The following is a 27,094-nucleotide window of genomic DNA, read 5'->3' on the forward strand; positions in this document are numbered from 1 at the left end:
AAATGCGGTGAAAACTCCCACACGACGTTCATAATGTGATTAAGGTGTTTACATGTCACTACTACACGTCCATAATGCGACTAAAACAGGAGTACTCCACCTGTCTTAATTAGATTATTGCTTACTTCGATTATGACCTTAATTAGATTAAGGTAAGTAAAAATTGCTGTTTACATGGTAGTTTCTTAATTAGAGTATGGTCTTAATCGGAGTAAGAGTGGATTATTGTTGTCCATGTAAACGCAGTTTATATTAACCAGAAGACCTTATCGTGGTAACGCGGATAGTAACATATTTTGATACCAATGGCTTTCCATATAATTGACTGAACGCCGCAGTGAGTACGTCTCTCCCGCGAGCGATGCGCCGTAAAGAGCAATTCATGCGACCCTTACTTACAAAGGACATATCATAAGAAGACAAATAATTTTTGATGTGCTATAAAAATGTTCATCATGCGATTTTGAAATGGATCCGTGCGTGCTGAGAGGGGAAAATACCCTCGGTAGTGCACAGGGTGCCGTTTTTTGTTTTGTTTTGTCGGGACGTTGCGGTGAGCTCACTTTAAGCATGCTAACTGCGCTAAACTGCTGCGCCGTGGGGTTGCAGTACTATTGCTTTTGAACACGTCAGTTAGGATTTTAGAATATGTTTATTTGGCACTGTGAGCCAACTGTGGTGTTATCTACGACATGTATTTTTAACCAATTGTATGTTTACTCTGCATGAAGTGTAGCCTCTTGGATGATGGGAATGCTTTGTGTCGGGATAATCTGTTTTCTTGCCTCTATAAAGGCATTTGGCTAGGCTTAGGCTAGGAATTTAAAGCTATTATATTAGTCCGTGCCATAGGGTCATCCTGTTCTAATAGGAAAAACATTTGAGGAATTCATTAAATTTAGCTAGTCTATGGCCACAGTGATTATTGTTGAGGAAGACAACATCGCTGCCAAGCACTGTCCTTCACAAGCTACTTTCGCAAATAAGTCCTTCCATCCCGGGGTTTTGGCTTGAAACAACCGCAGGCGACTCCAACATGCTAAGCTACAGAAGAAAAATAGTGGTTTATGGCGAATATTCTCAGTGAGGACAAACCGCATCTGGGCGTAGGGAGCTGCTACCGAAATATCCCCCCCCCCCCCCAAAAAAAAATAAATAAAATAAAAATAAAAAATCGTACCCTCCTGCTTCAGAATGGCCTCCTGTGAACGAGAAAATGCTGCGGATGAAGATCCCACCGCATGTGTGAAACCTTTGGCTGATGGGTGTGAAAACTCTGTCCAGGCACAAAAATCAAAAAGCCTTCCTACGCTCAACGCAAGACAAGTTTTGGATACAGATGGGCCTGAAACCCCCCCCCAAAAAGATAAAACGTTCGTCCCTGCGGTGGATGGCAGCTCCCCCTCCAAAACGGAGGAGTCTCCTAACTCCTCCAGCGGGGACGCGGCCGGTGCGGCGGGGAGGAGGCGCCGTGTCGCAGCATTTCTCCCCTCACAGCTGGCGCGAGTGTCCCTCAGGGCCTACCTGCGCGTGCTGTTTTCGGACTCACGTTGCTTCTTGTTTTATATGTGTTACCTCACCTTCATTCAGTCGCTCATGGTGTCCGGCTACCTCAGCAGCGTCATCACCACTATAGGTAAAGAGTGTATTTACACTCACTCTCTCTCCTTCCTTTAACTTCCTTTCTATTCCTTACTTTATGTCTCTTTAATTCTTAAATCAAGCTTTATTAAATGGCGTTAAAATTTATTACGTTGAGATATCAGAAAACTTATAAGATTTAACAAAACATGTTTGTAAAGGTAAGAATACACATATTTACACTTACCACATTGCCACATTTTTAAAGTGTCCCACGGGTGTTTGTTCATTGTCCTTTTGTCCATAGTTGTAGTTCATTTATAATCTCTTTGAAAACAACCTCAGCAGAAATATGGCATTGTTGTAACCACTTATTACTCCTTCTGTTACCGTTTACTTTTCTACTCTCCACCTGTCTGCCTCAGTTACCAAGGTCTCTTCTTAATTTTCATTTCTGCGTCTTTCCCTTCCTGCTCTCATGTAGCCTGCTATGGTCCTAGCATTGATATCTTACTGCACTCTAAGGCCCTGAGGGAGCAGAAACTCACTTATTAGGTAGCTTATTTGCTAGCTTCCTGGACTGCAAAGGTCTACATTTTCTAACCTGCTAAAGCATGAACAGTTTGGAAAACATATGGATATTCTGTTATCAAGGTAATTTAGACTCCAGACACTAAGGATCTAAACCCACTGCCTTTAGACACTCTCCTTTTTCTGCATTTAATGATTTCCTTACTGCTTTTTATACCTTAATGCTCAGACTGTTTTTAACAATTTGAAGTTCTCTACTGCTGATATCTAACAGTCTTTTGCATTGGGCTCTATAGTCTGGTACACAAACAAATTTAACGTGTGGCAGTAATAACTAAGGTGATTTCTCTAAGGTCATTTCTCCATATACAAAATCTTTTATTTGTAATAGTAAAAAGCAAAAGCCTTCAAGAGGTAATTTTATCATGCACAAACTTAGTTGTATCTTGTCAACATGTTAATTAGTGGAAATTTAATTTTCCAGTATTAATCTGCTTATTTGCTCTAAAATAGGCTATTAGCGCATGAACAAAGTTGCATATAGCCTACAGTCAGGAAAAAGACAAAACAACTGGCACCATGGCTCAGTTTAAACAAAAGCCTGGCATGACGGAGCAGTAGTTCTGCAAATTACTGTGACAAGCTGAACTATAGCCAACATAAAGTGAAACTAAAATATGAACAGTATTAACTTTAAACTTACTCCTTTTAGCACAAAAAACATTGTTCTAAGATGTTTATGGTATTCAACCTCAAACTCAAGAAAAATCATTTTCTTTTCAGTTCTTCACATGTGCTTGTAACTATATGTTCATGTTTTTTTAATGCAAAAGTTATGAATGCAAATATATGCATCCCATTTGAAACCCCTTCAATATTATAAACAGCAGTTGAGTCTGAGGCAACAGTTATCTTTATTATTGTTTATTTCATCTTCAGCACCTGCTCTATCTGAGTCAGAGATGGGTCCAGAGAGCACTCTGGTGGCATAAGGAATTTCATGTGGTAAAAAAAATTAATGGGTAGATGGCAATAGACAGAGGTGCATTTTAATCAATGTTTTGTCAACCATGACAGTGTAATAACCTAATGCCTACACACACATTTGCACACTCATTTACACCTAGGGGTATGACATGACATGGGCAGAACATATAAGAGAACATACATTGTGTGGACATCTGACCATTACACCAATATGTGCTTGTTGAACATCCCATTCCAGAATTGGTTCCCCATTTGCTGTTATAATAACCTCCACTCTTCAGGAAAGGTTTTCGACTGGATCTTGGAATATACTAACCTTGGCAAACTACGTTTTTGTGGACCTTGCTTTGTGCACAGGGGCATTGTCCTGCTGCAACTGGTTTGGGTTCGACCCCTTAGTTCCAGTGAAGGAAGATCTTAGTTACAGCATACAAAGACATTCTAGGCAATTATGTGCTTCCAACTTTGTGGCAACAGTTTGGGGAATGCCCACATATGGCTATGATGGTCAGGTGTCCACATACGTTAGGCTATATAATGTATTAAACACTTATTTGACATGCTGTGGCTGTTTTGTTTGAATGTGCTTCATTAAGGCTTCAGATTTAAAGAGTCAGTACATCTTCTACTACAAGAAAATTGTCTGTAATTTTCTAGTTCTTGTGTGCTGTGATACAGGGGATATCTGTAAATATAATCAAACCCATAAGCATCTTGTTAGTGTGTTTTTTTTCTGTATATTCTCGTAATGTAAAGTTCCTGTAAAATTAGCCTAAGGCAAGGCATACCCAAAGTTTCGTAAGCCTCTGTTTCGTAAGTGTTTGTATATCGGTGGTCTGACAGAGACATTGTAGCTCAAAATGTTTTCTATCGAATCACAAGAATCTTAGCTTTCCAAATATATGTCTACCTTCGTACACAGAAGCTGTGTAGGTAGCACAGATTTGCTCATAACATGGTGACAGCACGCTTGCCATAGGAATTTTAACAGGATAAAGTATACGATGGCGAGATGGCTGATAATCTCTAAAAATGATTGAGATTAGAATATGTTTCGTCATAAAATGATAGTTTAATCCATATGCTTACCTTGAGCAACAAACGCTCTCGGTTGGCATAGCTGTGCAGTTGCTACACAGACACCATGGATTTTGCCCCACCCTTGTCTCCTTAACTCTCTGATCATCTTCATTTTGATGTACATTTTGAGTAATGTCTTCTATATTAGCCTCCTCACATATGTTACGCTTGGATTCAGATTGAAAAGGCTGAAGACATGTTTAAATCGCTGTAGGGTCGCTGGAGAATCAAGACCGTTGCAACCATTTGATGTCACTACCCAGAATGCATTGCGACATAAACATCAATGGCAGCCTACAATTCAATTCAATTCAATTTTATTTGTATAGCGCTTTTTACAATAGACATTGTCTCAAAGCAGCTTTACAGAAATATCAACATGGTATACAGATATTAAAGGTGCGAATTTATCCCAACTGAGCAAGCCACTGAGTGGCGACGGTGGCAAGGAAAAACTCCCTAAGATGTTTTAAGAGGAAGAAACCTTGAGAGGAACCCGACTCAGAAGGGAACCCATCCTCATTTGGGTAACAACAAACAGTTAGTGTGAAAAAGTTCATTATGGATTTATATGAAGTCTGTATGGCGTTAGGAGCAGCCGTAGTCCCAGCAGTCTGGAATTAAAGAAGATTTGAGCTCCATCCAGAGGCAGAAAGGATCTGGATCTCTAGTATCTCCATAAATTCATGTGGGGCTCGGCGAAAGGAGAGAGGTGCAAGGTACAAGTGCAAGGATTTTTTTTTTTTTTTTTTAAACTGACATCTAGAGTGTTTTTGTATAGCAGATTTATATAGCGGATATCAGCGTTAATCTTATGAGCCGTACAAACCTCAATGTTCAGTCTTTGAAGTCTGCTCGTCTAAAATATATTTAAAGCTACACTATAAGACATTGTCCACTGTCATGGTTCTGTGCTGGAGCCAGTTCTCTAACTGCTCTGCGTATATTGTGTATAGAGGCTTTTCTGAATAATCTCATATAGGATGTGATTGGGTGAGTTCATTTACCCATCAGATGCAAAGCGCTTTAGTTTAATGGTGTTCATTACTGATGCTCCGATCAAGATTTTTACAGCCGATACCGCTTTCTTGTCATCTTGATCGACCAAAACCAATCCAGATACTAATCTTTTTTTTGTTTAAGCTTTAATCAGGAGGTCCGTCATAAACAGTTAAATGTAAGCTCTCTGCTCATGGTCACTTTTTATTGAATTAAAATTATAGCAATGAGAAATACTGTTGCTTAATTGATATATAAACAAGCATAAAATATTTATTTTTAAATATCTTAAACAATATTAAAAGTAGACTAACACAAACATGATCCATATTGAAGGCTATTGAAAAAGAAGGCTAATAGCCTTTTAAGGAAATAGCCTACTAAGATATTTAAAATTCTATTAAATGCAACCCATAGTAATTAAACATTTCATTTCTCATTTTATTTATATTTTATGAATGTATTAATTAATATCTATTTTTTATATTAAATGATTCATTTATAACTAAACACAAGTCTTTACATTTTATTATTATTATTTTTTTTGGTTTGTTTATGAGTTTTAGATCGGTTCCCCCAGTACAGTGTTGCCATGTCTGCTGATAATATTGTGTTTATTGGGGGATTAAATCAAAACATGGAAACTGGAATTGACTTTCTAGTGATATCTGGCAAACGAAAAGCAGTGTGAAAGTAACTGTTGTGCGGTGTAGATGCATTTTGGACTTCCTGTAGTTTTTATTCTGATTGTATTATACAACTCCGAACATGTCATTCGCACCAGTGCAACTAAATATTTTTTCACAGTCGCACAAAGTACTTTTCAGTCACAAATGTGAGTGAAATGGTTGCACTGTAGTGTCCTGCTTAAAAAGTCTTGAGTTGTATGCTTTGGGTCATTATTCATCTGCAGTGTAAAGCGCCATCCAATGAGTTCTGAAGCATTTGGCAGAATCTGGACAGATAATGTAACCTTATACACTTCAGAATTCAAATTCTAATCTGGCCGTCTTTTTGAGGCTGACCAATTGTTTACATCTTGTGGAAAACCTTGATTTCCACAAGATGGACATCTCTTGATTTTTGACTTTAACACAGATGTACCTACCTCCTGGTGGGTGTTCTTGATCTAGACAACTGTTGTGAAGAGGTTTTTCTTCACCAGGGAAAGAATTACTCCACCACAGTTGTTTTCTGTGCTCTCTCTAATGGGTTTGGTTTGATTTTTCAGTCTAATGATGGCTTACTTCACTGGCACTGACAGCTCTTTGGACTTCATATTGAGAGTTAACAACGACAGATTCTAAATGCAAATGCCACACTTGATATCAGCTTTACACCATTTATCTGCTTACTTGCAAGTGAAATAATGAGGGAATAATCTTCACAAAATATGGCTCACATCATCTTGAGACCTGTCTGAACAAAACATTTCAAAGGCATATTGATATTCAAAACGGTAATCCTTGACAAACTGGCAAATGCATGAAGCTACAAAACATTCTTGAATCCGTTTATCTATTATGCAACAGTTGTAACTCTGATTGTGTGGTTCTGGGTGCTTGGCCCCTGAAAATGCTGTTTGCAGCTTTAATTATTATCACTATTATTAAATTAGTAAACATACTTTTACATACTGCTAACATGACTAACATGCGTTAGCATATAGCATTATTTACCTTTGCAGCATTTGGGTGATTGTGGTTAAAAAAATAGACCGACTGACATGATAAATTGATGAATGACGATAAAAGATGTATGTTGTTGTCCTTTATTAGCCTTTAATTAATTGTAGCAAAGTAATGTGTAGTGAGCACATGCATTTAAGAGGGTGCAACATAGCTCTGTTTATGTGCCTTTCTCTTAGTTTTTGATTTGATTTACAGTGTAAGAGCTATGCAAAGATTAAGTGTAATTGTACCCTAATTTAAGCAGGTGAATATAAGAGGATTATTGCAAAGTCTGTTGTACAGTGGTGTGAAAGTATTTATTCTGTTTTAGTGTATATCTCCTAATAAATAGTGTTAGATCTTCAAATGAAATACAACATAAAGACAACCTGAGTAAACACACAGTAGTTTTTAATCTTTTTTTTTTTTTTTTTAAATTGAAGCAAAAAAAGTTATCCAACACCTCTTAACCATGTGAAAAACGAACTGCCCCCTTAAACTTAAAATCTGGTTGTGCCACCTTTAGCAGCAATAACTGCAACCAAACACTTCCGATAACTGGAGAAAAGTCTTTCACTTACTTCTAGGACTAGGACTTACTCCTATGGTTTGGATCATTGTCTTACTGCATAATCCAGTTGCGCTTGAGTTTGAACTTACAGACAGAAGACCTGACATTCTCCTTCAGGATTTTGTGGTACAGAGCAGAATTCATGTTTCCCGCAATTATTGCAAGTTGGCCCTGAAGCAGCAAAGCATCCCCACACCATCACACGTCCACCACCATGCTTGAGTGTAGGTATGATGTTGTTTTTGTGGAATTTTCTGTTTGGATTACGGCAGATGTAACAGGACCCCTGTCTTGCAAACAATTACACTTTCGACTCATCAGTCCACAGAACATTCTCCCAAAAGATTTGAGGATCCTCAAGGTGTGTTTTGGCAAAATTCAGATGAGCCTTAATCAGGGCTCTACAGTGCAACCATTTCACTCGCATTTGCGACTGAAAAGTACTTTGTGCGACTGTGATAAAATATTTAGTTGCACCTGTGACCTGTTCAGAGTTGTATAATACAATCGGAATAAAAACTACAGGAAGTCCAAAATGCATCTACACTGCACAACAGTTACTTTCACACTGCTTTTCATCTCCTCAGTCAACCGAACAAGTTTTTTAAATACTTTAAATAAGCCATTATGATGACAAGAGTAACACTGTACATCATCTGCTTCTCTCAACTTTCCGATCTCACAAACCTCTGCCTCTGATTGATTTTCCCTCTTTTCTCAACTTCAAAGTAGCTTCCTTTTCTCCCAGACAGCTCTCTGATATTAATGTTGGATTATACATTTTAACAACAAATGCAGTCTTCACCAGTGAAACTGAAGGCAAAACCAAGAATAGATGTTCAGGACACACCTGGGTAACAAGAGACACTTGTCAGTCACATGTTCCAATATTTTTCCTCGCCTGCAAATTGGGTTGTCTGTTGTAAAATGTGCCATGTTCTATGTAATTGAACACATCTATATATAAATACCAGGATTTAAAAGCTGAAATTCTAAACTCTCTTCCCATATTCATCTTTTGAACTCAAACCCAAATATTTTCAGTCTACAGTAAAAAAAAAAAAAAAAAACTGGCCTTGCTGTTCCACTAATTTTGGAGGGGACTGTATCTTTTATAATACTGCTCAGAACAAAACCTTGGTCTCATCAGACCATAACACATTTTGCCACATGGTTTAGGGTGGTTTTGGATCGTGAGGTCCTGTACATGGTTGGTAAGCTCTTTCTATACCATGGCTTCAGCAGTCAGGTAAAACCAAGATGATGTCAAGGAAATTCTATGAACAAAAATGAAAAAGTTTAAGAGGCGTCATCCACTTAAATACTTCTGGCAGGATGTTTCAAAATCTTATTGTATTGACAAATTTTATATGATCACAGTAGGAATACATGTCTGTAATGGTTTTAAGATCACTTCAGATATTTACTTGATATATTTACTAGAGATGCACCGATACTAAATTTCTGATTTCTCAGACGATACCGATAACTGATTATTCAGAGTGATATCGGCCGATACCAATACCGATAGCTCTGCCTTTTATGCCTTCTTTTAAATGAATAATAATTAATTCCACAATTCTGAAAGAAATGTAAACAAAAACTTTATTCTCTCTATTTCAACAAGTTGTTTCACAGTAACTGGTCTCATAAACAGAAAACACATTAACTACATTCTGAAGATTAAAGTAAGATTTACTTTAGTAACTTATTGAATGTTATTAATTCATATTAACATTGACTGAATTCTAAAAAAACTCCTTTTAGGCTTCACATTCACTGACCACAAACAAAAGCATTTCTACTTCATCACTGAACATTAAACTGGTAATATATGATATAAACTTTTTTTTTTGGATGATATTAATTCATATTAACATTAATGGCATATGAAATATACTACTTTACAAATATTTTTCTGTGGTGTGTGTGTGTATATATATATATATATATATATATATATATATATATATATATATATATATATATATATATATATATATATATTATATATATATATATATATATATATATTATATATATATATATATATATATATATTATATAATATATATATATATATATATTATATAATATATATATATTTTATATATATATATATATATATATATATATATATATATATATATACACACACACTATATATAATATATATATATATATATATATATACACACACACACACACACACACACACATATTCATACACACACACCCTTTTTGTCAGTTCATTTAAGTCTTTCAACAGTGCGCTGGTACTTTAATTCAGCGCGGGAGCAGTGCACGATTAGCGCTGGGGGGGCGTTTCCCGTTTTGCTGTTGCTTACATCCTTCACAACAGTGCAGAGATTATAGAGCTTACAAACTGCAGTTTTGTCATCATTCCACACAAGAGACATCATCTTTACACACAGCACGAAATCGATGTGTTTTCCCACCCTCTTTTGATTGACAGGATATAGGGCTGCACGATTATGGCCAAAATGATAATCACGATTATTTTGATCAATATTGAGATCTCGATTATTTATCATGATTGTTAATTGATTTTAGTGACAACATGTTTTTATTGCACTTTCACATTAGATTATAACATAAGTCAGTAATGTATTCATGGTTAATGTTGTGCATTCTAGTTTCAAAAGTAGTTGTCAATTAGGTGACAGTGTTTGGGCGATGTTACAGGTCCATGAGGATAATTGAGGAGGCTAATCAGTTTCAGGTTTCTCAGATGAATAGTTCTCTAACATTATGATTTGAGAGTTAAGTTTTCTTTTTGTTGTGTTTTGCTACAGTTGCGAGAGACTTATGGAAATGGTTTAGCATTTAGCTTTGATTAAGTGTTTACACTGGTTCTCATGCACCCATTCACACACACTCACAAACCAGTGGTAGCAGAGCTGCCATGCAAGGTGCTAGCTTTGGGGTTCAGTGTCTTGCGCAAGGACACTTCGGCATGTGGAGACATGTGGGCCGGGAATCAAACCGCCAACCTTACGATTAGCGGACAACCCGCTCTACCACCTGAGCTACAGCCGCCCATATAAGTGCATTCTAAACAACAGAGTAGGTGAGTGATTATACATTAATGTAAAAACCCTTAACATGAAGCGTTTAGTAAATTTGTTACAGCACAGGCCGAAAGCAATGCATATTTTTCCCATTGCTAAAGTTGCTGCTAACTAGCCTACTTTCATAAGACGGGTACAGAATGGTAAATTGGAAATGATCAGTAACTTTACCAAAAGGGCCCGATTTGTAAATACGTATACATTATTAGTCTTAACTTTACCTTTCATATTTCAAGTTGTTTTTGAGAATGCCTGCATTTTCTCAAGAAGTCTGTGATGCGAAGGCAATGCAGAAGTACAGATGCACTGCTTTGCAGAAAGGCGGAAGTTAACTGATCAACAAACAGACCTCATATAAAAACCATAATGAACTTTCTTTTACTTTCATACTATCCGTTGTTACCCAGATGAAGATGTTACCCTTCTGAGTCTGGTTTTTCTCAAAGTTTCTTCCTCATATCATCTAAAGGAGTTTTTCCTTGCCACTGTCAACATCAGCTTGTGCAATAGAGATAAATTCACACACTTAAAATCTGTATCCTGTGTTTATATATTTCTGTAAAGCTGCTTTGAGACAGTGTCCTTGGTTAAAAGCGCTATACAAATAAAATTTAATTGAATTAACTGACGTCTTTGTGAAAAGGGCCAATTACTTTTGAGCCTGTGAAAATGGAGGTGCTATGTAAAAAATGTCTGTAATTCCTAAACTATTAGTGCAATATTTTTGTTAAATTCCTTGAATTAAAGCTGAAAGTCTACATTTCAAATCCATTGTGATGGTGTACAGAGGCAAAATGTAAAAAATTGTCACTGTCCAATTACTTATGGATATACTAATTTCAGTATAGTATTCAAATGCCTAGTGCCTTAAATGTTGAACCAAGTATTCTAATACTCATGCACATTCCTACTTCAAATTTGCAGTGGAGTGTAGGATATAGGAAAATCTGCACAATGTGCAGGGTAGAGTTATAGTGAAAATCTGCAGCCACACTGGCACTTTGCAGACTGTTCTGGACACCCCTGAACTACAGTGGGGTTCAGATCCTTGTCATAATTACTGAAATGTGTGTTTCTGTTTTTATTACAGAAAAGCGATATAGCCTGCGTAGTTCAGAATCTGGTCTGCTGGTCAGCTGTTTTGACATAGGCAGTCTCCTCATTGTCGTCTTCATCAGCTACTTTGGTGGACGGGGCCGGAGGCCACGCTGGCTTGCCATAGGGGGGATGGTCATTGCTGTGGGTGCTGCACTTTTTTCCCTCCCTCACTTCATCTCTCCACCTTATCAGCTGGAGCAGCTGAACAATACAGGACGGGGGAAGGGGCTCTGCACCATTACCAATATCAGTAGGAGGGATGGACCGGAAGCTTGTCCACGGGACCAGGAAGACAGTGAGCATGCTTTGTATGTGACATTGTTTATTTGCGCTCAGATTCTGATTGGCATGGGGTCCACGCCCATCTACACACTTGGACCCACCTACTTGGATGATAATGTGAAAAAGGAGAATGCTTCACTTTACTTGGGTAAGTAACACAGAGTTACTTACTCTGACTCCCCCCTGAATTCCTTTTTGACTTTGATTGGTCAGTGATGGGTTATAATTTGCTGATAATGGTGATGGAATGACTATCACTTTTGCATCTGATCATATATATCACTGATGAGGAAATGTAGATTATGGGAAAGAAAATGTCCATATTAGTCAGTGCTTTATTTTAAGTATGAATGTGGTATTTGGAATTGATATCTTGATATTTGTTTTTGTTGCAAACTGATATACTGACAATTTTAACCCTCCGTCAACAAGAACGTAATAATCGATGCCTTTTGGCAAATCATATAGTATTTAGTAATACTAAAGTCTTTGTTCGGTTTCACTTTGCAATTGAATTTAAACTGAAAATCCAGTGTAATGAAGAAAAACAGTAAAATAAAGAAATCAGTTACAGCATTCACCACCCATATTAATAAGCACAGCAGAATTGTTCTGACACTACAAAAGGAGACCGCCTGCTTTACTTTTTATCAACCAGTTTTTATTAGAATATAATATGCATATACACTAGTATTTATCGAAGTCATCAGTAATTTGAAGTATCAGCAACATAGTAGAATAAAATGTGTGTGAATGTGTGTGTCTGTCTGTGTAAGCAATCATGTATGTAATGGGAGCTCTAGGTCCGGCTGCTGGCTACCTGCTGGGTGGAGTCCTGATTGGGTTTTACGTGGACCCAAACACTGCTGTGAACATTGACCAGAATGACCCACGTTTTGTAGGAAACTGGTGAGAGGCACACATGGACTCTCTTAAGGCACTTTCACACCCATCACTCTGGTTGCTGAATCTGAATGAGAGCTAAATTGACAGGTTTGGGTTTTTTTGCTCTTTGGTTTTTGTTTTCTCAATGCACATAATTAAACAAGAAATATGACAACAGAAAAAGAAGGAAACAAACCTTTGCCAAGCACAAGTATAAATCATAAAAATCACACGAACTCAGAGAACACTGAACCATACTCATTATGTTACTAGATAATTATAGAAATTACTAGTTTAAAACATTTTGTGCATCTCATCTACCATTTGTTTTCTCTTTTGGTTTGTCAGTCCAAATATACAGAACACTCATTTTCACAGCACTTAGCTCTGTACTTTGTCAGTTTGAACATTGTGGTTCATTTTAGCAGTTCATATCTAGAGAAAATTTTAATCAAAACACAGGGCATGTTGGAACATTTGAAATCAGAATATGAAATGATGGATCAGAATTTCAGCTTTAATTTCTTGATGTTTTATATGTAAATGTGTTAAACAACTTGGAACATGGCACATTTGGTGGCAAACTACCCAATTTTTAGGTGAACAAAAGTATTGGATCAGACAGTCTTAAAGTAAATAAACTTAATTTGTTGCATATCCCTTACTTGCAGTAACTGCATCTTTGGCAGAGGTTAATCTTGGTTCCACAACTTTTGTGGCTCATCTTGGTATTTTTTTGCTAATTCCAATCTGGCTTTCTGATTCTTGCTGCTAATGACTGGATTGCATCTTGTGCTATGAATATTTCTGTTCTCAATGTCTTCTTTGAACGATGAATTGTGGAAACATTCACCCCTACCTTGTGGAGGTTGTTGGTGACATCACTGACTGTTGTTTTTGGATTTTTCTTCACAGCTCTCACAATCTTTTTCTCTGTTGTTTTCCTTGGCCAACTTGTTTGATGCCTGGTAGTCAGTACACCAGTGGTTTCTTTTCTTTTCTTTTTCTTTTCTTTTCTTTTTTTTCAGGACATTGTTGTATTGGCTATGCTTGTGCAATGGCCAATGCTTGTGCAATGGTTCTGATTGATTTTTCCATCTTTTCTCAGTTTCAAAATGGCTTACTTTTCTCCCAAAGATAGCTGTCAGGTCTTCATATTGGTTTGTCTTTTTTAACAACAAAACCCAGCACTCAAACCAGAAGTAGACATTCAGAGAGATTAAGTGTTTAAACAATCAATCTAACAGGACAGACAACAAGACAACAAGAAACACACCTAGACAACAAGAAACACCTGTCAGTGACGTATTCCAATATTTTTGATCACTTGAAAAATGAGTGGGTTTAAACAAAGGTGCCATTTTCTAAATTGTTCTAAAATGTTAATTAAATTCAAATTGAAAATGAAAAGGCAACGTGGGAAATGAAAATGACCTGCGGTGATCATTGTGTCAGTGAGCATTTGCATTTTTCCTTTTAATTTTGGCACAAGCAGTGCATATTTATCCATTTTATTTTTTTTACTTGCATTTTGTCCAATATGTAGTCTAATGTTATGTAAAACAACACAAAACAACTCCCATATTACACAAATGTACACAGACATTTACAAACATGTTGACTCTTGAAATTTATTTCTCGAAGTCACTGTCTCTCTGTCATTGTAAAGCCTTTGTTTTAGAACCTGAGACCTATCTCTCTGTTACTTTCTTTCTGGGGTGATGGGTTCAACATGATCGATCTCTCTGTCTCTTCGGTGGCTTCCTGCTGTTATGATCTATCTCTATCTTCCCTGCTCTCTCTTTCTCAACACCCCAATATCTTTGTCTCAGGTGGAGTGGGTTTCTTTTCTGTGCTGTGGCCATGCTGCTAGTGATATTCCCCATGTTTGCCTTTCCAAAGAAGCTTCCTCCTCGCCACAAGAAGAGCAGCAGGAAGAAAAAGTGTTTGGGGGACTTGCCAAGTGATGATGAGGTGATGAAGGAGAAGAGCCAAGCCGTCTCTTCCTCCATTGGCTTCGGAAAAGACATCAAAGGTAAACCCTCAGCCTCCAGCAAATAGCAGACAGTAGAGGAGCTAAGTCTTGTGTATGTTGAGATGATGCTGTAGGTATTGGATTTTGATAATTTTTTTTCACTAGAGGGTAATATGTACTGAGGGATGTCTCATGTCAGGTTTTTAAGATCAGATTAGGTCAGTGGTTTTCAAAGTGGGAGGTGCCTGGGGGGCCTCAACAATTTGGTGTGAAAAATAAATTCTCACTCTCAGACAACCACACACACATACACACGCACACAATCAGTTCCTAATGTAATGTAAAGGTGTAAGATGTAATTATTAATAAAAAGAGGGGTATTTATTGAGAAGTCTGTATTTTTAGTGTGTTTAAAGACATCTTGCAAAAGGGGGGCCTCGGTCAAATGTTAATGCCATTTGGGGGCCTTGCCCTGGAAAAGTTTTGGGAACCCCTTGATTAGGTCATAGTTCAAAGACATTTGGCATTTGAGTTTTGATTTTTTATGATGATCTTTCTATAATTTAATATTTCATTCTTGTCTGCCTTTCTGTCTCTTTATCAATTTATTTATCCGTCTAGATTTGCCCAAGGCAGCCCTGCGTATCTTGAGCAATGTGACATTTTTATTTGTGAGTTTGTCATACACTGCAGAGTGTGCCATCGTTACAGCCTTCATCACTTTCATCCCCAAGTTCATTGAGTCTCAATTTGGGGTTCCAGCATCCAGTGCCAGCATCTACACAGGTAACTGATCACACATACCACAAACACACTGTGTCTGTGCTGTAATTTTTTATACTGTCATGTTTATTTCTCTGCCCTCTCTTTGCTTTAGGTTTGGTAATTGTGCCAAGTGCTGGTGTTGGGATAGTGCTGGGAGGTTATATTATTAAGAAGCTGAAATTGGGAGCAAGAGAGTCAGCCAAACTGGCCATGATCTGTAGTGGAGTATCTCTGCTCTGTTTCTCCACACTCTTCATTGTTGGCTGTGAGAGCATTAATCTAGGAGGAATCAACATACCCTACACTACTGGGTATGAATATTACATACTTAAAACCAAGTACTCAAACTATTTTCTGTGTGCTGTAGTTCTGTTGCAGCATATTACATATCTTATTCAAACAAAAATGGGAGAGCATATGTTCTGACAAAAGAATATATAATAGCCTCGATAGGAATATTCATTGTTGGCTCGCTTAGTGTTTTTGCCCCTTGGTTCTCCAACCCTGAGACAAATTCAAACAAAAATGGGAGAGCATATGTTCTGACAAAAGAATATATAATAGCCTCGATAGGAATATTCATTGTTTGGTCGCTTAGTGTTTTTGCCCCTTGGTTCTCCAACCCTGAGACAAACTTGTTTGTTTGCAGACAGTGTCATTAATATTGGTGTTTATGACAGCCACAAACTCTGGCAGCCAATTCACAATCCTTTGATTAAAAAATAAAAGGAAATGTCTGTGCTTGTCATGTCTCGCAAATGTTAAAATCTATACTTGTCTGTACATTCACAAATATAATCCTATTTTGTTAAATTCATATAAATACGCTGACAAAAACCCATTAAGTCACTACTTAGCAGCACCCCCTTTAGCAGATATCACAGCTTGCAAACACTTTCTGTAGCCAGCTAGGAGTCTTTCTATTCTTGTTTTAGAATTTTAACCCACTCATCTTTTTTACAGTATTGGATTGGCAGGGCCAATTGTCTTGTTTTTGCTATACATTAAAGACATTTGGGTTTGAGATCAAATGAATATGACCTCAGAATTTCAGCTTTCAGTTCCTCATATTTACATCTAGATGTGTTAAACAATTCAAAACATGGCACCTTTAGTTTGAACCCATCCTTTTTTTCTTTCTTCAAGTGATCAAAAATATTGGAACATGTTTCTTGCTGCCCAGGTGTGACCTGTTAAATTGATTGTTTAAATAATTAATAGAATATTAATTATTAATGAATATAATTAATGAATATCTACTCTTGGTTTGAGCCCTAGGTTTCTCCTGTGTTAAGTTCTTGTCCAATACCAGTCACAGAACCAGAATTTGGACCCTGCAGAGGTTGATTCCCTTTCATCTAAACTCAGGAAGAAGTCACACTGACACAAAGTTCAGTGAAAGCTTCTTAGATGAATTCTCACAAAGCATAGCATATACAGTAGGGTAAATGAGTATTGAATGCATCAACATTTTTTTCAGTAAATATATTTCCAACGAGGCTATTCACATGAAATTTTCACCAGACATCCACTCATTTAAAGAAATCCAAACATTAAAGGCCATAAATAAAGTTGTGTAATAAAGTGGAATGGCACAGGAAAAAAGTATTGAACACTAACTGAAATGTATTTTATACTTAGTGGAAAAGACTTTGTTTGTAATGACAGCTTCAAGACGCTTCCTGTATGAAGAAATTAATTGGCCGCAGTATTCAGCTGATTTTGACTCCTTCTTCTAAACATATTATCTTTAAATCTTGTTCAATTGGATTCAAGTCAGGTGATTGACTGGGCCATTCTAACACCTTGATTTTTTTTCTCTGAAACCAATTGAGAGTTTCCATTGCTGTATGCTTTGGATTGTTGTCCTGCTTTAAGGTCCACCCATGTCTCATGTTCATCATCCTGGTGGATGGCAGCAGATTCTTCTCAAGAATCTCCCAGTAAAGGGCTCCATTCATCGTTCCTTCAATTATATGAAGTCTGTCAGTACCATGCGATGAAAAACAGCCCCACACCATGATGCTTCCACCTCCAAGCTTCCCTGTTGGTATAGTGTTTATAGGGTGATGTGCAGTGCCATATCTTCCCCAAATATCGTATGTAGTATGACGGAGAAAAAGTAAAATTTTGCTCTTGTCTGACCAGACTACACACTCCCAGTATTTCATAGGCTTGTCCAAATGAGTTGTAGCAAACTTTAAACAAGCTTCGACATGCCTTTTCTTTAGTAATGGAGTCTTGCGGGGTGAGCGTGAGCAGTAGAGTGCATTGCCTATTGTTTTCTCTGTGATGATGGTACCTGCTGCCTCCAAGTGTTTCAGATAAGATTGAGACTTTAGATGATCACCACAGAACCGTTTCCTTCTACTTTCTAGAAATCAGCAACATAGTGATGGTGGATTCAGAGCAAGGTTATTATCGTTAATGAAAACTATCAGTGAAAAAACATTTTTGTTAACTGAAATAAAAATAAAAATGTGAGTTTCGAAAAAACGAAAACTAAACTGCAACTATAACGTGTACCTGCAACATAAACGAAAACTAAATAGAATTTCAGAGAATAAAACTTTCGTTATTGTATTTTAAATGTTGGGTGGTCTGGCTTAAGAACAGAGGTTGAATGGAGTGGATCCATCAATGTTGCTATTCTTATACCATCATCAACTGAAAATATATGTAATTTATTTATTAGCAGTAATTTATTTTGTAATATTATTGGTAGGGATGCACCGAATGTTCGGCAACCGAAATTAGTGAAAAGGCAGAATAAATTTGACCGAACAATGACGTGTTTGATGATGCGACCAAATAGCCTAGCAACCAGAGTTAGACGCGTGAATGTCACGACCTCGATGAGGGGGCGAGCACATGCACGAACTACGTGCTCTTTGGATGTTTACTGTGGACAGTAAATGTGCGTTTGTTTTTGTTTCTGTTCCGGAGCATGTTTCTGTCACGTCGCAAGACGTAAGGGAGTAGAGTATGGAAGCATGTAAAGACGTATTTATTTAAGAGCAGGCAGACAAATCCAAATCGTAATCCAAAAAACTTAGTCAAGACAGGCAAAGGGAATCAAAGTCGCTGTCACAGAAAACGGTCAAAACACAAAACAAGAAACATGAACTAGTACTATGGACTGGGAGCGGAAAATCAGCGGGGACTAAATGAACTAATCTATAGTTTAAACTAACTAAATCTATCAAGGAACATAACATTAACAACGTATCTAACTATACTATATCTACTATAATACTCCGCGAGGTGTACAGGGACGCGAGCGGTATATATCCCCAATATAATCAGCGGTATAGAACCGAATAGAACCATTTTCTGCACTCTTGTCAATACACTTTTTAATGCACTTTTTTGTTGTAGGCTACAGAGTGATACATTCTTTCAGCAGTCAGTTATTTATATCTAACATAGTCTATTCAAGGGAGGCTCTAAGATGACCACATCAAAATATTTTTATTTTACTCATTTATTTATTTAAAGTTATATTGTGCCTTTTTGGTAGCCTATGCCTGCTGGAATGAGAAAAAAAATGTTCAGTGTTAAATAAATATTTTGAAATTGTAGTTTTTGTAATCGATTTTTTTTCTATGAAAAGTAAGACAAAATAGTAAAAAGCACATTTAGACTATTTAATTTATGCAATGGTGAAAAAAATGGCAAAATAAATGGAAAAAAAACCGCGAAAAACATGTTCATTATTTCGGCCATCGGCTTTTGGCCAAGTTTTTCATGATATTCGGTCTCGGCTTCAGCCAAGAATTTTCATTTCGGTGCATCCCTAATTATTGGTGTTCTAAATTGATTGTTAGTTTGTAATTATAAATCCGATAAAAAAAATACTTTGAGTCCCCACAAGGCTTGATTACCGTCATTTGACTGGGAGAGGGCACAAGTCGCTTTGAAGATGAAGAGAATTGCTGCCCAGCAGACTAATTTGCATTGCTGGTTAGAGAGAACAGGTAGGATAATATGGTGTAATCTAGCTAATGAAATTCCATATATAGTGGGGGAAACAAGTATTGAACGCGTCAACATTTTTTTCAGTAAATATATTTTCAATGAGGCTATTCAAATGAAATTTTCACCAGACATCAGTATTAACTCAATAAATCCATAATATAAAGAATTCACAACATTAAAGTACATAAATAAAGTTACGTGTAATAAAGAGGAATGACACAGGAAAAAAAGTATTGAACACGCTAAGAAAAAGCAGATCTCCAAGGCAAGGAACCAGCTGAAATAAGAAAGTAATTATACCTCCTATCTGTGCAAATTAATATCAGCTGGGTTAGTACACTGATGGTCTATAAAAATGCTTTTTGTTACCAAGGTGTCACACAAGCATAGAGCAAAGGAAACCCTCAACTGGTTTCAGAGAAAAAAAAAATCAAGGTGTTATAATGGCCCAGTCAATCACCTGACTTGAATCCAGTTGAAGAAGGTTTAAAGACAATATGTTTAGGAGAGTGGGCCAAAATTACACCTGAATACTGCGGCCCATTAATTTCTTCATACAGGAAGTGTCTTGAAGCTGTCATTACAAACAAAGGCTTCTCCACTAAGTATTAAATAAATTTCAGTTAGCATGTTAAATGCTTTTTCCTGTGTCATTCTGCTTTATTAAACATAACTTCATTTATGGACTTTAATGTTTGGATCTCTTTGTGTGGATTTCTTGAGTTAATACCAAAGTCTGGTGAAAATTTCATGTGAATAGCCTCATTGGAAATATATTTACTGAAAAAATAAATGTTTCCCCCACTGTATATTGTAGCTAGGTAATTCATTGCAATTTAGTCATATTTATCAATATAACAAGTTAGCGAAAAACAGCTTTGTGTTATGTTAGCTAAATTTTATTTTAATAGTTCCCATTATTATCAGCAAGGTTTTTCACACTGAACATCACGTTCACACTGTGTACTGCAGTGGCATGTTAACCCTTGTGCGTCTTTAAGGACATTTTTGTAAAATAAAATAATTTTGTCTGTGTTTAATGCAAACAGCATAAATTTTGTAAAAGGTGTGTAATTTCTATTGGAATTTTAATATTTCACCCTCATTTGCTTTCATAAATCTGTTTTAAACTGCAATATTTAATCCCTGTGACATTTAAGCATACAATCATGCATTCTGTGTTGTTAAGCCTTTATTTTGTTGACAAGGTTTCAAAACATAATTAAAAAAAAAAAAAATCTGAAGTGTGTACTATTTTCTCAGGTTTAGCCTATGGGGAAATACAGCTGCATCTCAAAAAAATATAATATTGTGGAAAAGTTAGTTTTATTCCATAATTTAATTCAAATATCGGAACTTTAATATATTCTAGATTTATTGCACATAAAGTGAAATATTTCAAGCCTTTTTTTTTTTATCTTGATGATTACAGCTTACAGCTCATGGAAATCAAAAATCCAGTATCTCAAAATATTACAGTAAAGAATTTCTAATACAGAAATGTTGCAGTGTCTCATTCCTAGTGTCAAACTACTCCTGAACCAGAGACAACATCAGAAGCATCTTACCAGGGCTAAGGAGGAAAAGAACTGGACCGTTGCTCAGTGGTCCAAAGTCCTCTTTTTCAGATGAAGTCAATTTTGCATTTCATTCAGAAATCAAGTTCCCAGAGTCTGGAGGAAGAGTGGAGAGGCACTGAATCCAAGTTGCTTGAAGTCCAGTGTGAAGTTTCCACAGTCAGTGATGTTTTTAGGTGCCATATCATTTGCTGGTGTTGGTCCACTGTGTTTTCTCAAGTTGAGAGTCGATGCAGCGTCTACCAGGAGATTTTAGAGCATGTCATGCTTCTATCTGCTGACAAGTTTTATGGAGATGCTTATTTCCTTTTCCAGCAGGACTTGGCACTTGCCCACAGTGCCAAAACTACTAGTAACTGGTTTGCTCACCATGGTATTACTGTGCTTGATTGGCCAGCCAGCACACCTGACCTGAACCCCTCTATGAGAGACTCTATGAGAGACTCTATGAGAAACACCAGAACCAACAATACAGACGAGCTGAAGGCCGCTATCAAAGCAACCTGGGCTTCCATAACACCTCAGCAGTGCCACAGGCTGATTGTCTCCATGCCACACCGCACTGATGCAGTAATTTGTGCAAAAGGATTAAAGCCCTGACCAAGTTTTGAGTGCAAAAATTAACATACTTTTCAGAAGGTTGACGTTTCTGTATTATAAATTCTTTATTCTAATATTTTGAGATACTGGATTTTTGATTTCCATGAGCTGTAAGCCATAATCATCAAGATTAAAACAAAAAAAAAAAAAAGGCTTGAAATGTTTCACTTTGTGTAATGAATCTACAATATATGAAAGTTCCACTTTTTAAATTCAATTGGGGGGGACATTTCCACTATATTCAGATTTATTGAGATGCACCTGTACATACTTTTCCTTTTTTTCTGATTCTGCTGTATTATAGAGCACTGAAAACCAACTGAATAAATGATGCAGCTATAATTGTGTGGGCGTTTGTATGGATATCAAAGTTATGGTTTGTATGTGTGTACTGAAAATTTTGTGTATGTCTGTGAACAGTTTGAAAGAAAGAAATACTATTGTACTGGAAATCACAAATTCCACCCCATGTATACGATTCAAAGAAGGTTACTGAGCTTTGAAGATTTTTCCATTATGTAAAGAAACTGGCGTTTAAAGGGTTAAAATTCTGAAAATGAATGACTGTTTGGTAATTATGATCAGAACTGAAAAAATCGAAGTCAGTGAAAGTGGAAAAAAAATTTTTATATATATTTCTATGACAATTTTTTGACATGGACATTTTTGTCCTTTATGGAGCTGAGTGGTAGGGTTTTTTTTGTTTGTTTGTTTGTTTGTTTTAAATCTGACACTGCATAAAAAATTATTCTTTTTAAATATACTAATAATTACTGTTTGGGATTATGTAAACAAACCAGAATTTAATGGGTTACATTTCTGAAAATGAATGAATGTTTGGTAATTATGATTAGAACTGATGCTGGTAAAAATAAATAAATAAATAATAATAATAAAAAATTGACATCAGTGAAAGTGGAAAAAATATGAATATATAATATTTTTATGATCGTTTTTGGATATGGATATTTTTGTCCTCTATGGACTTATGCATAACTTTTTTTTTAATTGATGCACTGGTGTTTTAACCAGTTACAGTGTGCATTCATTTGGACTGTTATTTTGTCCTGTGGAAATTGTTTAAATGAAACAATCATTTGATCATAAATGCTTGTGGATGTTAGATAGATAGATTAGGCAGATAGACGGATGGTTGAATGGGTAGATCAGTAGACAGACAGATAAGCAGAGGGAAATTATGTAATGACTCTGCAAATATAACAAAGCTGATTTTTTTTCTCAATTTACTTTTTAATTATTTTTATTTAATTTTTTTAAAAATAAATATCAGGAAGCATACCCATTCACACATCAGTTCAACTCCCCAATGTTAATAGATTGGAAAAGACAGTGCCCAAATTGGGATATTTTAGTACAATTACCATGATATTAAAAACTAAAATGATACTAAATCTAAATATAAACTAAAAGTGATTTTTGAAAGATAAAAACAAACTATTTATGACCATTAAACCTAACTGAAACGAAACTGAAATAGAAAACCAAAATACAAAACTAAATAAAAATAAAAAACTAGCAATATTTTTTAAACAATAATAATCCTGATTCAGAGTGCCACATGTCCAAACCCATGAGAAATTTTAAAGGTACAAGATTAAAACAAAAATTACCTTGTTGTAGTACCGCTGCTTCTCTTAGCTCTTTTTCATCATATGCTACTGTACATTAGTGTCTTCAAAATGACACACTGTTAAGGCTTGATCTCTCTTTTGTCTCTCTTTGCAGGCCCACATTGACTCTGTCCCATCGGAACCTAACTGGGGGCTGTAATGTTAACTGTGGTTGCCGGATCCATGAGTATGCTCCTGTGTGTGGTTCTGATGGAATTACGTACTTTAACCCCTGTCTGGCTGGCTGCAGTGGTGTCTCCAATGACAGCTCAGGAGTGAGGGCACATAATCTCTCCCAATGAGTGTTGATTGTTGCAGAGCCAGTGAAAGCAAAATAAGTGAAAACTCATATTAACCCTTCAAATCAAACAGCAAGACTGCTGAACCAAGTCATGTTTTTCTTAACTGAATTACAGTACTAATTGACTAAATTACAGTACTAAATCTTAACAGTACATTAAATCTTAACTGTCCTACATTCTTAACTGAATTACAGTACTAAATGAATTACAGTGTGGTGGAATGAACTTCCAAAATCAACCACAGAATCTCTCACCATCTTCAAAAAACAGCTAAAGACCCACATCTTCCCTGAACACCTAACCAACCCATAATTTTTTTTATTTAAAAAAAAATAATAATTGTAAAAAATTTACTTTGGCACTTAAACCTCTACTCTGCGCACTTTGCTTCTACTGGAACTCAATTAACGGATCTTGTATTGTAGCACTACTTGTATAGTTCTCTGCTTGATATATCGCATTGCTTGTATTTTCTCATTTGTTAGTCGCTTTGGATAAAAGCGTCTGCTAAATGAATAAATGTAATGTAATGTAAACGTAATACGGAAACACTTTAAACCCAGGAATGTAGTAGTCTTATTTCACCATAACTTTACTGTTATAAGTTATTCCTGAATCAAAATTCAAAGGGAAATCTGTCTCTGAATGACTTTCACTGTGGAATTGAATGGTGCACAACCCAGAACTCAATGTTTTAAATGTCTGAAACCTATTTCTCTTCTCTCTGCAGTCTACATTGTGAATGTGTGTGTTATGTATGTTTTTTTTTCCAGATCAGGAATTATTCAGACTGTGCTTGTGTGCAAAGCAGACAGGTGATCACTCCATCCGGAGGGAATCACGAGTTACAAGTGGTCATCGTGAAGACATATCTGAACGAGAATGGCTATGCTCTCGCCGGCAAGTGTGAGCGCACCTGTGGAACACTCATAACCTTCCTTATCTTCCTCTTCATTGTCACCCTCATAACTGCCTGTGCACAGCCTTCTGCCATCATAGTCACCCTGAGGTGTGTTTCTCACCTTTCTCTCTGAACTATTTACCATTTTTCAGCAGAAATTGTTTTTTGATATCAAAGTTTAAATGTAATTGTTTCAATACACAGTAGGCATAAGAGTTACTGTCGACATAACAGTAATTATTATGTGTACAAATTTTGGAAACAGGAAATAGTATTTATGTTTACAGTTATTTGTATCCATATAGGTCCGTGGAAGAGCAGGAAAGACCTTTTGCTTTGGGAATGCAGTTTGTTCTTCTTAGAACTCTCGGTAAGACAGAGTATGTTTGAAGGCAGACAGGCAAGGTTAGAAAGTAGCCTAAATAGAAACAGTTTTGGTCAAATATATTTAGGTTTTCTTATCATAGAGATGTCATAGTATATTTTAACAGAGAAATTAAATTTTGGCCAAAACCTGATTTTTAAATATTTTTGGCCAGAATTTAGCCACAGCGACAACAAGTTTTCTCAGGATGCCACACTTGGTATCCTGGAATATGATATCATTATTTCAAACAAGTATGTTGCAAACCTATGAAGTGATGGTTCACATGGTTCTCTCTGTGTTCTTAAATAAGCAATCTGGGTACCTTACTGGACTGACAAACAGCAATTAACTTGTACTGTCAGAGCTTTAAAGCAAACATTAGAAATTGAACATCAAAATTACAGTAAAAAAAATAGATCAGTCATTACAATAGGTTTAAACAGAAAGACCATGCCTTAATATAAAACAAATGATCTTATTTGGATTTCTTGTCCTTCTTCAGCCTATATCCCTACTCCGATATATTTCGGCGCGGTGATTGACACCACCTGTATGCTCTGGCAGCAGGACTGTGGTGTTCATGGATCCTGTTGGGAGTATGATGTGACGTCCCTTCGGTTTGTCTACTTTGGCTTGGCAGCCAGCCTCAAGTTTCTTGGCTTCTTTTTCATCTTCCTCACATGGTATTCACTGAAACGCCGTGATGAGCAGGCACTCATGCATGCACACCCTGTATCCCCACTGGACACAGTGAGTCAGTTGATGTGCCATGCAGGATGGCAAAAAGGTCATGCTCGCACTCGCTCGTGCCCTGTCTTCCTGCCCCGCCCCACTGAACATTGCCATGCTGCTGCAGTGGCAACTGGACATGCCCTAAGCCGTGGCAACAGTTGCCCCGGCAATGGCTTGAAAGCAATAACCCTGCCCATCAGGTCTCTGGAGAAAGTGGTGAGTTGAGAGATTAGTACAGATACACACACACACACACACACACACACACACACACACACACACACACACACACACACACACACACACACACACACACACACACACACACACACACACACACCTAAATGCATAGACAGGGCAAACATGAAGATGAAGTGGAGTCTCCAGCTCCCACATGTCCTCAGAGCCACTGCTGGTGCCTTTTATTTTCCAGAAATACACTATAATCAAAACAATTTGTAAAGAATTGGACTTAATACCTCAATGGAATTGGTACCTCTTTCATTCTTACACATTTACATTTACCTCCACAAGATTTGCACCACCTCCTTTCAGTCACACACACAACACAGTATGACCAGTACCTTCTCATTATACATACATAAATACATTCAAAATTGTTTCTAAAGGGCCAGTACTAAACCTTTTGTCCATCTTGTGCATACACACACTCATGTTCACCATCCTATTCTGGTTTCTTTTTTTGTCAGTAGTGTGGAAAGAGACTAAAGTGATGCTGTAGGCATTGACAAACTTGTCTATCATTAGATTGCCCACCTTGCCACTCACTTGATTGATTAGTTAAATGATTGAGTCAAGAGTATCGTATATCCTCCCATATGGAAAGGAGGAATGGGTATGGAATTCAAGCTGAATCCTGCATTATGCAAACTTTCTCTCCTTCCTACACTGAGCCTGTCAGATAAACCCCAAAGGACAATGCTACAACACTTTCACATCTAGTGAGTGTTTCAAAATGCAAATGTGAAACAGTATTAATTACATTGTCACTGTTCTTCTGTACTGAGGATCTATGTATCTATTACACTGGATTAAAGTAACTCATGAAATTAAAAAAGTATCATTTCCAAGGGTTTAACTGGGTGTTTTGATGTCCAAATAAAAGATATTTTTAATAAAACACATAATAATGTTGGTGTCATTTTTTTAAAGCTTAAATTGGTCTAGGTGCTGCAGAGATGGACTGTCCAAACATATTTATATCTCTTTTCATGCCAATTTAATGACTATTGCACACAGGAATTTATTGCAATGGTATTCTCATTTAGCTGACATCGATGTTGGGTTCAGTACATCTTCAAACAATTAGCCTTTCGTTACAAGCTGTACATGATCAAAGTGATATGTGCAAGATAAAAGGCTAATTTAAATTGCATTAGCCATAGAAAAACACCCAGAAAAGTTGATTAGTTAGGATACCAAGTATGCTAGCTTGCAATTCCAATAGCTAGAAATCATTATAATGTTCG

The 27,094-nt window shown here is 36.7% G+C and overlaps 1 protein-coding gene across 2 annotated transcripts; it reads left to right on the forward strand.

Moving 5' to 3' along the window:
- slco5a1a (solute carrier organic anion transporter family member 5A1a) lies at positions 1–26,389 on the forward strand. Of its 2 annotated transcripts, none has more exons than XM_017495393.3 (10): positions 1–1,636; positions 11,602–12,039; positions 12,668–12,800; positions 14,609–14,811; positions 15,373–15,537; positions 15,629–15,827; positions 23,418–23,577; positions 24,378–24,613; positions 24,811–24,875; positions 25,375–26,389. In XM_017495393.3, the coding sequence occupies exons 1-10, from the start codon at positions 1,195–1,197 to the stop codon at positions 25,827–25,829; spliced, it is 2,496 nt and encodes an 831-aa protein (XP_017350882.1). In that variant the 5' UTR covers positions 1–1,194; the 3' UTR covers positions 25,830–26,389. The 2 variants fall into 2 exon arrangements, with proteins under 2 accessions (XP_017350882.1, XP_053529637.1); XM_053673662.1 differs by having other exon boundaries at positions 12,695–12,800.
- Positions 26,390–27,094: the final 705 nt, after the last annotated feature.

This window comes from Ictalurus punctatus, chromosome 20 (assembly GCF_001660625.3).
Source record: "Ictalurus punctatus breed USDA103 chromosome 20, Coco_2.0, whole genome shotgun sequence".
Taxonomy (NCBI): domain Eukaryota; kingdom Metazoa; phylum Chordata; class Actinopteri; order Siluriformes; family Ictaluridae; genus Ictalurus; species Ictalurus punctatus.